We start from the raw sequence: 15524 nt of genomic DNA, 5'->3' as shown, positions 1-15524 counted from the left end.
AGGGTCATCTCATGAACAACTCAGCCTGCTAATGGGAACAGAGTCTCTGATGTACCACCTTTGGGAGTGAAGCCCCCCAGCCTGGCCTCACAGGACACAGCCACAACTGGAAGAGGACCCAGATTTCAGACTTCATGTAAAGCAACACTGGTTTTACCAATTTAACAAATGGTTAAATGTTCTCAAAGGGAGAATATTTACCAATATACCTATTGGACTAAACAACTGGATTGGCAGACCTGTATTTGCCCCTGTGCTAATAATCCAACGGACTATAAAGGAAATTTGCGTAACAAAGTACATCACACTCACAGAATAAGCCCACAGGCCAATTATGCTTGACAAAAATACTTTTGACAAGGATGTGTAAGTCATTGTTTAGAATCACTGAAATGTATTTCAGTACTGTTATTCTCTGACATTCACCCCAGAGTAGCTGTGCTGCTTATCCAGCTGCTGCTGAAGGTGCGGTAAATTCACTGCACATACAGAAGGGCTGAACATAAAATGTGAAAAATTTTGTCCAATTTCTGAATAAGTTTTTATCATGCAGGAATTCCCTACATATATGTCATATTAGCCTGGTATTTTCTATTTGTATTTTTAGTTTCACTTTTCTAATTTCAAACCATTCAAATAACTCCATCTCAGACTTTGTTTTTTCATTCAAAAACCCACTGCCATATGGAGGAAACATTAAAATTATTGGATCCAAAGTAAAAACAAAAGCAGCTTAGTGTTAGCACAAGAGGCTTAAATCGAGACAATTAAACCTAAGTTAAACTGAAAGTAAAAATTACAAATCGTTTTGGCCAGTAGATGTATACCATATACCAAACAGAAAACCATTGTCATCCACAGTGGAAGCACAGAGTCTTCAAAAAAAAGATCATCATCTTCAGAAATACTGAAATAATCTTCCAAGAGAAATCTGTGTGCTAAGTGTACAAGAAAAATCTCTAGCAGGAGTATTTTTGAGAAGAGGCTGCCTTCCACAGTTGCACCAGGGGAACGTGCACTGCTATGCGACCAAGTGATTTTCTTTGACTACCATTTCATGAAGAAGGTCATGTGGTGTTTTCAGTATGGATGGGACCCAGGATAATCCTTCTGCAGATCAGCTTTCCTCTTCTGTTTGTAATTTTAATGCTGTGATTTATACTTAGTGCAGCTGTGAGTGACAGCTACTGTGACAGCCACCTGTATATCTCCCAGATAACAATGGTTGGCCTGATTACCCATCGTGGCACCGGAATATTTAGGAGTAGCCTTTAGTTGCTCAGTTTTTAACAGAATAGTTGAAAATGAGACTGCTACACTTGGTGACCACAGTATGAATTCAGTCCCCCTTCCACATGTAAAAATCTTGACAGGGTTCATCTGCAGGAATAAATCTGGCCCCTCAAAAATGCCAGATTTTTGAAATTTAATTGGTAATGTTACCAATTGCATGACACCAATCCATGATCCTTTACTACAGACTTCCACAGTACTTCCCAAAGACCATTAGGTGTTAATAATTAACACTGACCTGCAGGTTCTAACCAAAATTTTGGCAAGCGTCTCTGGGAGTTTCCGTGACTGAGCAACAGCTAACAGGGAGGGGAAGAAAACCAACAAAAACCCCCTAAAACTGCTCTCAGGGCAGGCAGAGAAATGATGGAACAAATTGCCTAAAGTTATAACAAAAGGGGTGGGTTATAATTATTACTCTCTAATTTGTTAGCCCTACCCAATCTTTTTTATCCCTGCTGTGGATGTTGCCGCAGCTGGCAAGACATGGTGGGAAACACCTGCTTCTTCCTATGCCTCCACTTGTTAATACGCAGCTACTGCCTTGAAGCTATATTAAAAAATAAAAGGAAGAAATAAGCGTTTGCACCCACGCAAATAAATGTGGAGGGCTGGAACATGTCCATGTTCCATGGGCATGGAACATGGCACACTGCGTTCCTGCCGGCTGTTGCAGGAGAGCTACGGCCAACACCTGCCACAGGCGTCGTTTGGGATCTGTTGGCCTTGGGTACTTGGCAAGTATTAGTTCAGCCCCGGAATAAAAATGGTGTTTCTACACATGGCACCTGGTAGGAGCATCAAGCCTGGTGTGGTGGAGGTTGAGAGTTTCAGGGAACAGTGAAGTGTGGGATGCGCGTGCGGTGCTAGTGGGGATGTTGGGAGCAGGAATTTTGCTGTCATGGCACTTGAGGAGGAACTGAAAGAGAGAGAAGACCAAAAAGGTCCTGGAAGTCTGAAACATTACCAGATTGCAGCCTCACAGAAGGGCAGAGCTTGGTGGGGCTGAGGAGATGGTCTCGGGATTTTTACTGTCTTCAGGAATCTGTAACCCATGGGGGCAAGAGAGCTGTGTAACACTGTGCCCACAACTGGACAGTGGTTTTGCACAGCTGGGTTATGACAGCACTTTTCCTTTTCTTTGTGTACTCAGTCCTATTAACAAAAGCAAACTAACATCAACTCTTGCATCATGACTTTCTGAAAACGCCCAGTTCCTTTGCAATGGATTTACCAAAACCTAACAAAAAATTCAATTAATTCTACGCACCAGCAAAATTATTTTAATAGAACTTATACTTTATATCATCTTAAATTTTCAAATTATCCCACTTCCTTTTCCCTTTCATTCCAGTCAGGTTTTCCTTTGGAGCTTAACTGCAGTAAATAGAGCTCTTTTATTGATTCTTGTAAACCTTCTAAAAGCATATTTATTTGTTCTTCCATTAACTTCTTCTGGTGTGACTAGCCCTGACTTAGATGGATTTCTGCTATACACGGTGTATGAACTAGTAGTGTGTTGCAGCTGTCTCTATATTTGCTCAGGCTGTAAGATTCAAAGTTATTAAAAGTGCAAGAGAGAGTATTTGTCTTTGCCATCATCTATTTGCAGCCCTAGAACTTGATAACATTTTCCATGCAATTTCTGTTTCCTATTTATCCCCTTTTTTCTTTGGCAGCATTTTCATTAGGACTCCAAGGCTGCAGTTTTCCCTTCCCTGCCCCGCACAGGGATGGCCCATCAGACTGTCTCTGTCCCTAGGGGCTCCTGCTGGGTATTTGTTGGGACATTGTGCACTGGGACTGCCCTTACAGCACGCAGAGGTGTTTTTCTGCATCAAATGACATGGCAGATGGCTTGCTCGGGTTATTTTACCAGCAGTCCTCTGAAGTGGCAGGGATGAGTGGGACAGGAGAGAGTGTCCTGTCCAAAACGATTGAGATGGCAAGTTCTGTCCCGTTCGGTGCAGCAGCAGTCTTCACAAACCTCTGTCAGTAAAACCGTTTTGAAAGACAGAAAGATAAGACATATTAACCCTAAAATGATTCACTGGTCAAGAAAATCTCTGGGGATTTAGAGTCATGTTCCTAATCTGCCTAAATTTGTCTGCCTGTCTTGCTTTCTTCAGAAATTCTGTTCTGGATCTAAGATGGCTCTTCCAGCAAAAACCCCCGCTTGAAACTGGTAACTGGCTGACAGAAAAGACTGAGGTTTAATAAACTGGCATTTTTCTGGTACATTAATCAATGATTTGTTTGGGTTCTGCCCCCCTGGGTCTGGATATTGTCTTTCTCGAAGGCAAGGAAGCCTCTGTCTTCCTCTCTGCAATTTATGTCCAGAGTTACTATGGTCACCCTGCTTTCTGGGACGAACAGTAAATTCAAGGCCACCCGCTGCTTCCCTTTGCCTTGTCCTTCACCTGCCTCCGGGCTGCACTGATCTGACATCATGCAGCAGGAGAACATGCATAATTGTGTAATTTAGCTCTGTTGCTGTCACTATGGCCGGGAGACAGCAGGAAAAGGGTGACAGAACGAAACACCCGTGTCTTCTCAGCTGTCTTGCTAGCTTTGCTGCAATGGGCAGAGACGAGCAGTTTCCAGGGGAAGAGTGCTAGGACTCCTTGTGAGAACCTGCAGAAAAAAGTAGGAAAGAGATCTGACCCTCCGATTGCTCCATTCTGTAGCTCCTAAGCAAGGCTAGAGAAGAAATGTCACAACCCTGCTGCTTCTTGTGTCCTCCGGCCACAATGGGAGAGAACGGGCCTCCCTGCCGGCCCACTGACTTCCTCAGAAACATCCCAGAGCGACTCATTCCTACTGCAGGCTGGAGGCAGGAGCAGAACGTGGCCCACCTGCCTTTACCCACCTCCAGCAAATGAGAAGCTTCGTCATCTTCAGCAACGCCGAGGGCGAGCGGGGGCCAGACCGTGCACGTGCACCGCCCGGCTGGCAGGGCGTCACGTGCTGCTTCTCCCTCGCGCAGCCAGAGCTGAGTCAGTTTATTCTGTGATTTTACATACCTTTACTGAATAGGTAATTGTGAACAAATCAAAAGATATGTTGTGGAAAGTCGGGAAATATATGAGGAAGAAGGTTTTCACTACCTTAATAACGTCCCCCAAATAGAAAGAAAATTAAATCTACCATCTTCTTGACTTGATATGATCAGTGGAAAGGAAAACCCCACCACTAAACCCAACAACCAACGAAACACCCCCCACCCCCACCCATCCCCCCAAAACCACACAAGCCGAAGTAAATCCTGCACCAGGAGTAGCAAAACAGCTGAAGTTGTGCTGAACTGTTCAGACATGAGGCCTTGGCACCACTGAAGACACGAAGCTGGGACACGGCCTTTGGCCAGTCTCACTGCCCAGGCTGGCCAGCCTTTCAGGACACTCTGTGAGGCCCCCTCTGAAGCACGCCTTTTTTTGGTGAACTTAGAAAAACTGTTTGAAGGTATCACAGTGGGTACCTGATTAAGGACAATTAATCCTTATAAAGCAAGGCTGTCTAGCTGAAATATAGTTCATTCTAAAGGACCCCTGCTAGCCATGTGCCCATACTAGCTAGATGCAGGAGACATGTTTTTAGCATCTTCACTGGTAAATTAGTTGTATAATTATGTTTACTGTTCTTTGCCTTGAGTTTTGGCTGCCTACTTCCAGCAACTTTGAAACGATCATCCCTATTTTAAAGACAAAAAACGTTAACAATAAGCCTCTCCCGTAGAGAACTCCGGTAAAACCTTCCTATCATGCCCTTAACTCTGCTCCTGCACTTCAAGTTCATATGTGCTGTGGCCAGCAGGTGATGCTAAAATACCTCTGAGGAACGGAAGAATTTATACTGCATTTTCATTGAAAGTGCTAGAATCCTGTGAAGCAGCAAGTGTGCCATCACCCAAACGTGACAGGTTTCATTTGCAATCTTCTGGTATATCTGATTGACAAGTAGTTAAGTACTCTCATCTCATCAACAGTGAGTTCCAGATGTTTCAAGTAAGACAAAAGTGCAGGATGACAGCTGTACAGTAATCAGCCGATAAATTAAGACCCTCAGTAGTCCCTGAAGATCTGTGCTGAAGGGTCATGCACTTGTGTATGCACGTGTACCCAAAGCCAATATATGAGGTAACAGAAGTATTTCAGGAGTCAGATTTATGGAGATACATGAATAAGTAAATGGCTATTAACTGTCTGGCATAAGGAGAAACAGTGGGATACTAAGAATAAAAAATGAAAATAGAGGTGAATTGTAGGAAACAGTATATCTGGCAGAAGATGAGAACATCTCTACAGAAGTAATCTTTCCTTTAAGAAAATACTTAAGTGTGAGGTGGCTCCTGCAGCTACAGCTGTCCCCAGAAACGAAGCTGTTGTCTGGACTAGTAAGGCAGAGAAAGAGGATGGCATGTAACCTCATGGCACAAAGTCATGGTCATATGCGTCCTGCACCAGCTAAGCTTATTGAAGTCCTTCCTGGAGCAGGAAAATTAAACCCAACACTGCAGTAACATTCAAGGAGAAAGGAAAAGAAAAAAAGAAAAAAAAAATGTTGGACTGTTCTATGGTTCTGTGATGTTCAGGACAATGTTTTATCAACCAACAAATACAAAAACTTCTACCAACTGTTAAGGTTTTACCATACTTCCGGTGCAAGATTACATGCAACTCATTCCTTACCTGTGAACCTCAAGATCTCTATCGGCTGAGTTACGGTAATTCACCCAGCAACCGTAGTTTTGACTTGTGCCCTGCTAGCGTAGTCAGGTTTGGCTGCAGCAACCCCTCCCCAGCAGTCCCACAAAGCTTTCCAGAAACACTTGGCCATAATTTCACACTCCACTTACTGACTGAAGTCAGATGCACCAAACCCTTTCCCCTTCAAGGTCTCTCACTCCTCCCCTACCTCCCCTTAAGTGCAGATGTTTCCAGCCTACTTTTCTTAACTTAGAGAATGGTATTTTTGCCTTTACTGGTACTAATAAAGTGATGTTTCTCATCCACATTTCACATTTTTTATTTGATTTGTACATCAGTTCAAACAGGACTTGTGTGCTTTCCGTCCCTTCAAACCGGTTATTCAGATCAGTGTAACTGTGGCAGCATCTCAGGCACCTGCCTGAATGCTATCCTTTTCTGCCCTCTCTTCCTCACTTTCTTCCAGACTTAACCTTTCCTGAAGAAAATACAGGTACCACCCACGACAGGACTGAAGTACCCACATAAAGCATTTTTCAGGCAATTGCAGAGAAACTTTAGTTACCGTCCTTCTACCTCAGCATCCAACAACAAGACAGCTCACCACCACCCACAGGACAGGCTTTCTCCTCTAGCCACAAATATTGATGGACCTCTGTGTGATACCATCACTCTGTCTCAAGCCCCAAAGGGACAGCAGTGGCATTACAAAAACATGGGAATACAGCTACGGCTTCCACAATGCTGTCTACACCTCTGTGCTTGGTACTACACCTGCATCATGCCCAGATGCCGTAACCACACACAGTCCTGGTAGCCGAGTTTCCAAAAAGGATTGTCCTGTTTGCAAGAGCCAGGTAGGGTAATGGCTGTTCTTTGCACTCATGAGGGTTGAAACATGTTCGCAAAACTGCAAAATGGCAGAAAGGTAAGCAGCAAGCAGGAGATTGGGAATGTGGTGAGGTCAGTAGTGCAGTCACCCCTCACTGCCTTTTACCTGAAAATGACACAAACCCCATGAAGTGCTGGCCATGACTACCTCACAGTCAACTAATACTTGTGATATGGCTGCAAGACTCCAGCAAAGCAGCTAAGGGCACACACAATCAGTACGACAGCAAAAATTTAATGACTCTTACGGCTGTTCAAACACAGCTAAGCATGTGAGTAAGAAGTGCAGCTACCAGGGCTAAAGATGGATGGACCAGGTAGCTTGCCATGAGATACAACTTGCCATAAAGCTGCTTTTTTATTTCTTCTTTCTTAAAGAAAACCAGACCAAGCCAAACCAGTAACTCCCATATCGTGTTTTCAAACCACGATTTGGACTGCGGATTACTTTCAGACTACATTTGGCAGTGATGGTCACTTTTTTCAGACTCTCAAGAACGGTTTTCAAATTATCTGCCAGCTACCAAAAAACTGACACTGGTCTCAAGCGTTATATTTTGTTTAAATTTGGCCTACCTTCATGCAGCTCAACAATTTGTTCCTACCTCTTAACCCTCCTACTAATTTACATTTTCTCAGATATCCATGCAATAAGTGCTTTTTAAGAAAATATCTGGCAGTATAGAAAGATTTTGGATGAGGCCAGTATTTTTAAAGTTCAGACAAAAACTCAGGCCTCCCAAGAGATCTGAAGAAAAGACAGGGTACGCAATAGAACATCTGGATGCCCTAACACACACCAGAAGCCTAAATGCTAGAAAAACTTGAAACTACCTGAGGCAATAATAGATTTCAAGGCAGGGGACCACTTTAGAATAGCTATTCTGTAAAGTCTGTGATGTATTAAACTTTCCGGATTGTCTCAAGTACTGCACACTGAAACCTCAATTCCAAAACAGCTGCAATTATTACAAGGCAAGGTACAAGGCTGCTTGAAAAATTGTGTATGCAGTAGGTTTCAATTCCAGAAGATAATGACACACTTCACAAACTCCCTTTAAAGGTGAAAAATAACGTACTTGAGAAGCTGCCATGACTCGTCAACTAGTCTGTAGGAAGGAAAACGGGAAATATACTCATATACATACCACAGTAGATAGATCTCACTTCTATTAATCTGATTTTTAAACAGCAGTTGCAAATACATCACAAAAATCTGTTTTCAGATCACTACAGTGAAATTCTTGAGCACCTATAGTCCTATTTCAATAACAGAAAACTGATTTATGTTTCTCAAACTAAGCATTGCCATTTGTGCAATAACTACTGTTGATTTTAAGCATTGACTATACATACTGGAGGTGATCACAAAACCAGGGATATTAAAAATATTCAATTTTATGCTTTCTAAAATTTAAATAGAGTCACACTACAGCTCACTACATTAGTAAAGAGCAAACGCTTCCTATACTCGCCCTTTTCCTGTTTTGAACTTAAAACATGGAAGATTTATCTAAAATCAGCACTTCCTAATGACTACATGTGGGGAGGGGCACAAGAACAAACCTGTCCACAACATGTGAACAGAGCTGTGGTGGGGGACAGGCAGAGCGTGAGAGTGGTGTGGTTCTTTTGGGAGGGGTTGTGGAGCACAGCAACTGGGGAAATGTCACCTGAAGCCTTTTTGCGTGCCAACTTTTAGGAGGTTAATAATGACAAGTTACCTTAACCAAAGATATTTTTATTGGATTCCATATTCAAGCATCATCAGGTCAAGGTCTTTTAGAAAAGTAAACTGGTAAGAATAAAACCCCCCAACCTTATGAATGGCAATTGGTACGTTAAGTTTAAACAAAATTTTATCAGACTTGTGAAAACAGGCCAAAAGCTGAATTGTGTTATGAGTCTAAAATTACCAGACAAGAAATGATCAAAATACTCCATTTAAAAAAAAAAAGCAAATATAGGTTTAATGCTAGTCATCCAAAATCAACATTAGTCTCTTAAAATAAGGCAAAAATACTAATTTTCTTTTATTTTTTTAACCTACATTAGGTACAAGCAGCAATAGTTGCCATATAGAATACGCATCATCAAGATCTAAAAGCAAGATCAGCAGAGAATGCTGACTCATGCATTGTAAGATCTTCTCAACATACTGACAATTCCATAGCCATCTCTGAAAGCATATCTGGGTTAATGACTGGATTAATGCTGCAGAGTGGTTTTGTTAAATGTGTGTATAATTTAATTCTCATGCGCCACAATCACATTTTTGTGTTATAGCCATGTAGCACAAATAACATTTCTTGTAGATCTAAGGGTGTGTCAATATACATTGAACCATAGAAAATGCCATAAAATACTCTATGCAATCTTTAAGCATCTGTCTTCAACAGAATTGTATTTACATATTTTTTGAACTTATAGTATGTAATAAGCCACTGAAGACATTTTTACAATATTTATTAGATTATGAATTTATAAATTCAAGGACTCAGAGGCACATAGTTTAAAAGGCCAAGAACACTGAAACTAATGAAGTCACAGAAATCAGAATATTTATGGACATAACACCAGTAAAAAATAAAAATCACATCCAAACTAAAAGCAACACTTCTTAAGAGTCATCCTTCAAAGTCAGCATAATAAAAAGTTCTCATTTCCCTCAAAGAAAAATAATTCGTCCCACCTACCAAGCTAGAAAAATCTATTTACAGTTGTACTTTGATCAGAAGTATCAATAAGTTGTGTAATACCACCACTTCTGCCATTAGAATTTAAAATTTCTTTTTATAGTTGTATTTACAAATGCATAAATACCGGAACTCTGATCTTCATTAAGATCTGAATGAAAACAGGTTGTTAAGTCACAATACAAACGTGTTAGTGGAAAAAGTAGATGCATATTCAGTATCATTCTCAAAGAATAGGAAGCCAATACTTCTGATAAAGCTCAAGTTCATCAACTAGACCAGGTCTTTAAGTTACGTTAATGAAGATTAAACCTCTTCTGTGTTAATTCTTTACATAGGTTTCTTCAGTCAACTTTCACCACACTGTATATTTTGGTTACAAACCAAAAGCATGCAAAGAACCCAATTGTCCCTGAAAGAAAAAAAAAAAAAAAAAAAAAAAGAATGTTACATGTTAGGGAAACTGACACAGGAAACACTGATTTCTATCTGTAGTTCATAAATCATGACATACATACATACATATATGCAATCTGCTATCTTTAGTCTTCATCCATCAGACCAGATAATGGAAAGATACAGACAGTACCTGGTCTTTACGGTCTTTATATATATCAACTACTATATAAAGCATCTTGTTATTTTCATAATCATCGAGCTGATCACATGGAATTGTAAGATGTTTCTGTATTATTTCCCTTCCAAGGTATTTTTCTTTTTTGCTTCATTATTCCCCAATCCAACTCCTTCACATTGTTCCATTTCACCCTTATCAGTGACTAGTCATACACACTTTACCTGACCTGCTCAGCTGGTCAGAATATTGTTATTTAACAAACCAATTAGATTGACAGCATCAAACGGAATTTCCATTTATTAGTTATACTTTAAGGTCTTGGGAAATTAGAGCACTACCCTTTATTTCTGCAAAAATCAAGCTAACACACATTTCAAACCATAGTGTAGTTACTACACCACTTGTACTTCCTATTGAAAATGTGTTACATACCTTAAAAATAAACACTTCTGAAATACTTCAGGCAGTCAAAAGGTATAAGCAAACTTGAACTGAAATTTAAGGACAAAGCCTGTTTCCCTGATAACAATCCTTATAGCTGAACAAAAATAGCTTCATCCCTTCTCTTTGTGAAACTTCAACAAAAGTTTTTAAAAAAATATTATTTTGAATGCAAAGTAGTTAATATAGCTGGGCTTTGTTAATTTAACTGGATTAGTTCAAAATACAGCCTCGATCAGAATGATAATGGACCAAACAGCATCTCAGAACACCTGTTACAGGAATGTTCACTTCCCACAAAAACTAGGACAGGAAAAAAAGCCCTAAAGATTATCGGATTTTTGCCTGAGTACCTCTTTTAAAAATCACAGCCTAAACTTACGCAATAGACAAGTAAGTTCTTTAAAGAAAAAAAATGGCCTTTATTTTTGATCTGGTAAGAGGCACCACAAAAGTTGTGTGCTAATTCATTCATTATACAAGCTTGGAAGGAACCATGAATGATATCATGGTAATTTTGTGCGGTTTTTTGGGTTTTTTTTCCCTTCACGCTTACTAAACTACTGATGTTTAACTGACTCATTTACTATGATACGTAGTTGTGGTCCCAGCTGTGAATCAAAGATTTGTCATGTAGCTCCCGGTATTTTGCCTGCTGAGTCTGATCAATGACCTGGAATGCAGTATGGATGCAAGTGCCTGAAGCATGTGTTACACTGACATAGCAGCAGGGCACCGTCAAAACGCTTCCTGATCCTGACGATTTTTAACAGATGAGTAAGCAGCAGCAGCATAGTTTTGATACAACAATTACAGTTTTTTCGTTTTAGCTTCTTTATCATCCTGACACAGGAAGTCAGTTGCCTTTAGGAGCAGTTTTTGCTAAATAGCTAATATGCTTTTTCATTTAAGAAACTGGAGAAGAACTGCCTGTCCCTTTACCCTGCCTCTAACTTTTTCAGTAAAACCTTATCTCAAAGCACTTCAGTAAATCTTAAGAGAACTGAACATACTGCCTTTGAATGCATATCAACCTAAATGGATAAAATTATTCTTAAATCTTAAGAAACAGGAATATTCCCTCAAACTAAAGGATAATTTCCACTGAATCTTGTGTGAAGTAAACAAAAAAAATTGTTAAAATATGATGTTTCAAAGTTCTGTTTGGTTAACTTCACACGTATTCTCACCTAAATTCAATATACAAACTGAAAAAACCAAAGCGTACAAACTCTGAAAGCTCAGTTCAAGTTGCACAGCATAGCTCATACCTCCACTGTCCCAATTACATACAAATGACTACCATGGAAAACATCTGAAGTGATCTGACAATAAACCACCTCTTCTTTGCATGCTTGTGAACCTACCCTGAAAAGGACCCCCCAAATTTGCAGGCAGGCACTGCACAGCCAATTGGTCAGCTGAAAGTGAACGTGTGAGCAAAGGAGAAGGGGGATGCACTGGACACATCTTAATGCCTTTAGACAATGTCACGTGGCATGGCTGACTTGAAAAAATAAGGGCAAAAAATGAAATTATATGGGTACCTTAGCTGCCTTTCTGCACCTAAGCCATGTCTCATAGAAAGTTTACTTAAATCCCCTTTTTCTTGAAAGTGTGCACTCCAGAATTACCGCATGCATCCAAAGTAAAGAGACTGAACAAAAGAGACAGGGTAAACAATTCTGGTTTTGGCCAAAACTGTTTACTATGAAAGGCGGACATGCTGAGTATCTGTTGCAAAAGCTAGTGAAACTAAATTAATTGACCTTACACTTATGTAAGGCCTATTTATTTTTTCACGTTATTCCGTAAGTTTGCATCGCATTTAAAACTGATCTACATGCAGCAGCACACATTCATTTCTAGTTGAACAACCATGCATTCTTAAATTCTTTAGTTCAGTGAGAGTATTAGCAAACCCAGATCAGAAATAAAGGTTAAGAGAAAGGCAGGGTGAAAGGGAGGCAGAATCACTAATCTACGCATTCAGAATGACTTGCTAACCAGTACACAAAATAGAAAGTAGAGATGATGTGTAAATTACAAACTATCTGCAAGCAATGCCAAAACACATTAGACTGACTTAAAAAGAAGGATGGAAGATAAAACTAACCACTTTTGGAACACAGCTTGATCACTTTTCAAAGAGATCATGTAATTTACTTAAGTTCCATTCCCTCCTTTTATTAGGCAATGACCCATGAAACTCCTTGCAGGCTCTTGCTCCTGTTCATCATCTGCATTCAGTCATGGTGCACAAACAGCTTCAGTATTTCCTAAGCTGAAGTGGCAATGTCTTTGAAATTAATATTCAGTTACACTTAAAATGAACACCATTCTCAAATGTCAGTTCTTTTCCCACTAGATTTTTTTTTTTGTGCTCCTACTTTAAGTGGAAATGAAAATTCTACTTATAGTGAGATCTGTATTAAAAGCTTTGATGACAAGCCATTTGTATTCTAGGAGGCCTCAAAATACAGCCTGTACAGCTGTTGACACAAATACGTATCAAAGCCTTAGGAATCATTAAGCTTCTTCATAAATGTGGAGCTTGAAATTATTTAAAGCACTGATCTGTTCAAAAGAGTTTCAAAACTATTGCTCTGTAGGATAAAGTCCACAAAGACAGATTACATTCTGCTGGAACAGAATTTATAATTTTTAAAAATTTTTGAGGAGTTGGTGATTTCTGCCCTCTTGCATGAGTTTGAAAGGAGACTTCTTCCATTTTCATTGTCATTCTTTTACCCTAAACAAAGGATAAGTGTCTGACTGAAGATTCCTTCTTAGTGCTGAAGATGTCAAAGGAAGATTCTTGTGACCTCATCTCACTTAATGAAGAGGAAATTGAAACACAGCACCTAAGATGGGTGCTTTTCCAAAAGCTCACAATAAAGATGACAAGGTGCTGACAAGACTGCATCAAAAAATGGTTAAGAAATTCTGCTTCCCGTGCTACTTCAATGCAACTGGAGAATAAAGACATTCCAGAAGAGAGCAAATGAAAAAAAAAACAACAGCCCTCTCTGTCAACTTTTATTCCTCTCTCTTCCTTCCTCATATTCCACAAAAGCTGCAATTTTTTCCTGAATTGACACTGTAACTTTATACTTGATTGTGTGTGATTTGAAGTGCATTTCTCCAAAGACAACTAATCAAAAAAACTGAGTTGGTCACATGTCTAACATAGGAAAGAAATCTGGAGAAGCATTTATGATGTTTAAAGGTGTCATAATTGAAGAACTAATTATAGGCCACACCCCAAATTAGCTGTAGTTCTGCCTCATCCTCACTTAATCTCTTTCAGTAAAATTTGTGATTAGAGTTGCAAAATGCTACACAACTACCTGGGGAAAAAAAACCCAACCCAATCAAAGACATATTTAAATTTATAATCCTGTATATCAAGATAAGTTTTTCCAAGAATTCTACAATGCAAAGCTAAAGGTAGACTCAAAATTTAAAATCAAGCTTCAATACACTTACCTGTGAAAAGGAAGAAGATCAAAACCATGATCATGGTATAACCAAAATATAAAATGGTACTAGCTGTTCCTGTGATTTGCAGTTTAGAAAAAAAATAATGTATTGCATATATTAGGAAATAAACTGCAGTGAAACCACTAGTGAGAAATGAACGCCACTGCCAGTGATAGTCCTAGAAGGGGTGGAGGGGTGGAAAAAAAAAAAAGTATGAGTAATATTCCATACACCTCTAACACACTGACCCTATTACTGAATGCAGAGCTACTTTTTCTATTGTTACTTTATCCAAAAGTGAGTTTTTATTTTTTATCTACAGGAAAAATAACTATATATAATCAATACTGCTTTAACTACACCATTCGCAGTCAGAGATAAAAAAATCAAAAGATCAATATCAAATAGGCAAAAATCTAAAACCCCAAATAAGCCAGACCTACTATTGCCAACCACAGAGATCCCCTCCTCTCCAAGGCTGGGCATGGCCAAAATGCACTTTGATTGAACAAAGTTAATGAATTAGTTTAGCATCTTCAGAAAACAGGGTGTTAGAATCTAAAGATGACATATCTGACTTAGCAGTACTCAGTGCAGTGTTTTAATAGTTGTTACAAGTTTTGCCAGAAGTAGCCAGCTTCACTTTTTAAAGACATGGTTTTAGTACATCTCGTTTAGTTACGGTGTTTACGTTGAATTCTGCAATACTTATTTTAAATTATAAAAGCCTTAAACATTTTTGGAAACATTCTTAAAACAATATCAAGTATGAATACTGAAGAGTATTTATTACCTCTGCACATAGATGGAAGTAGCAAAGCAATATTGTAGCCTCAGAACATGTAATAACCAAAATAATGAATACCAGAAACAGGAAGCCAAACATGTAATACATCTGGTGAGACCTATAAAGGGAGTTTAAAAAACCATAAAAATTAAAATAGACACCGTGCTAATATTATTTCTTCATATACAGTAATATCACCTTCACCTTAAGTATTCTTCTTCCTATTGAAGTACTGCCAGTTGTGCAGCCATAAAATTGACTTATTTATTTTCTAACTAAAGAACAGGAGCCTTGGCAGCTCAGCCTGAAAACAGTGAGAAAAGCAAGCCCAAAGAAAGCTACTGGTTGGGATTTTAGGGAAAGAACTGACTAGACATAATGAGTGAAAATACAGTTCCAGTGAAGTCAGCGTGACCTCTTCCACTGACTTCAGCAGAACTTGGATTTCACCTCACATTTCAATCAAAGGGGCAGAGCTGCAAATTAACAAGAGATGTCAAATGCTGTAGCTGTCTACATTGGGTAGAGAAACCTATTCAAGGTTCAGAAACAGTTTAACAAGATCCAGTAACTAAATTGTGCCAGAAGGAAGACAAATCCCTCACAGTAGATTAATTTGTCAGTGTGCTATGCACTCACATCAGAATTCA

The 15524-nt window shown here is 39.4% G+C and overlaps 1 protein-coding gene across 1 annotated transcript in view; it reads right to left on the bottom strand.

Annotated features, from left to right (window-relative positions):
* Positions 1-8615: 8615 nt before the first annotated feature.
* The window catches only part of TM9SF2 (transmembrane 9 superfamily member 2), a 31496-nt gene continuing 24587 nt past the window's right edge, over positions 8616-15524 (bottom strand). The window contains exons 15-17 of the mRNA XM_056328150.1: positions 14881-14992; positions 14094-14265; positions 8616-9998 (exon numbers count right to left, since the gene is read on the bottom strand). Of these exons, the coding sequence (XP_056184125.1) occupies positions 9931-9998; positions 14094-14265; positions 14881-14992 (352 nt within the window). The 3' untranslated portion in view covers positions 8616-9930. The remainder of the gene's footprint in view (positions 9999-14093; positions 14266-14880; positions 14993-15524) is intronic.

The sequence above is a fragment of the Falco biarmicus genome, chromosome 2 (assembly GCF_023638135.1).
Source record: "Falco biarmicus isolate bFalBia1 chromosome 2, bFalBia1.pri, whole genome shotgun sequence".
In the NCBI taxonomy this organism is placed as follows: domain Eukaryota; kingdom Metazoa; phylum Chordata; class Aves; order Falconiformes; family Falconidae; genus Falco; species Falco biarmicus.
This window is presented reverse-complemented; position numbering and strand designations above follow the sequence as displayed.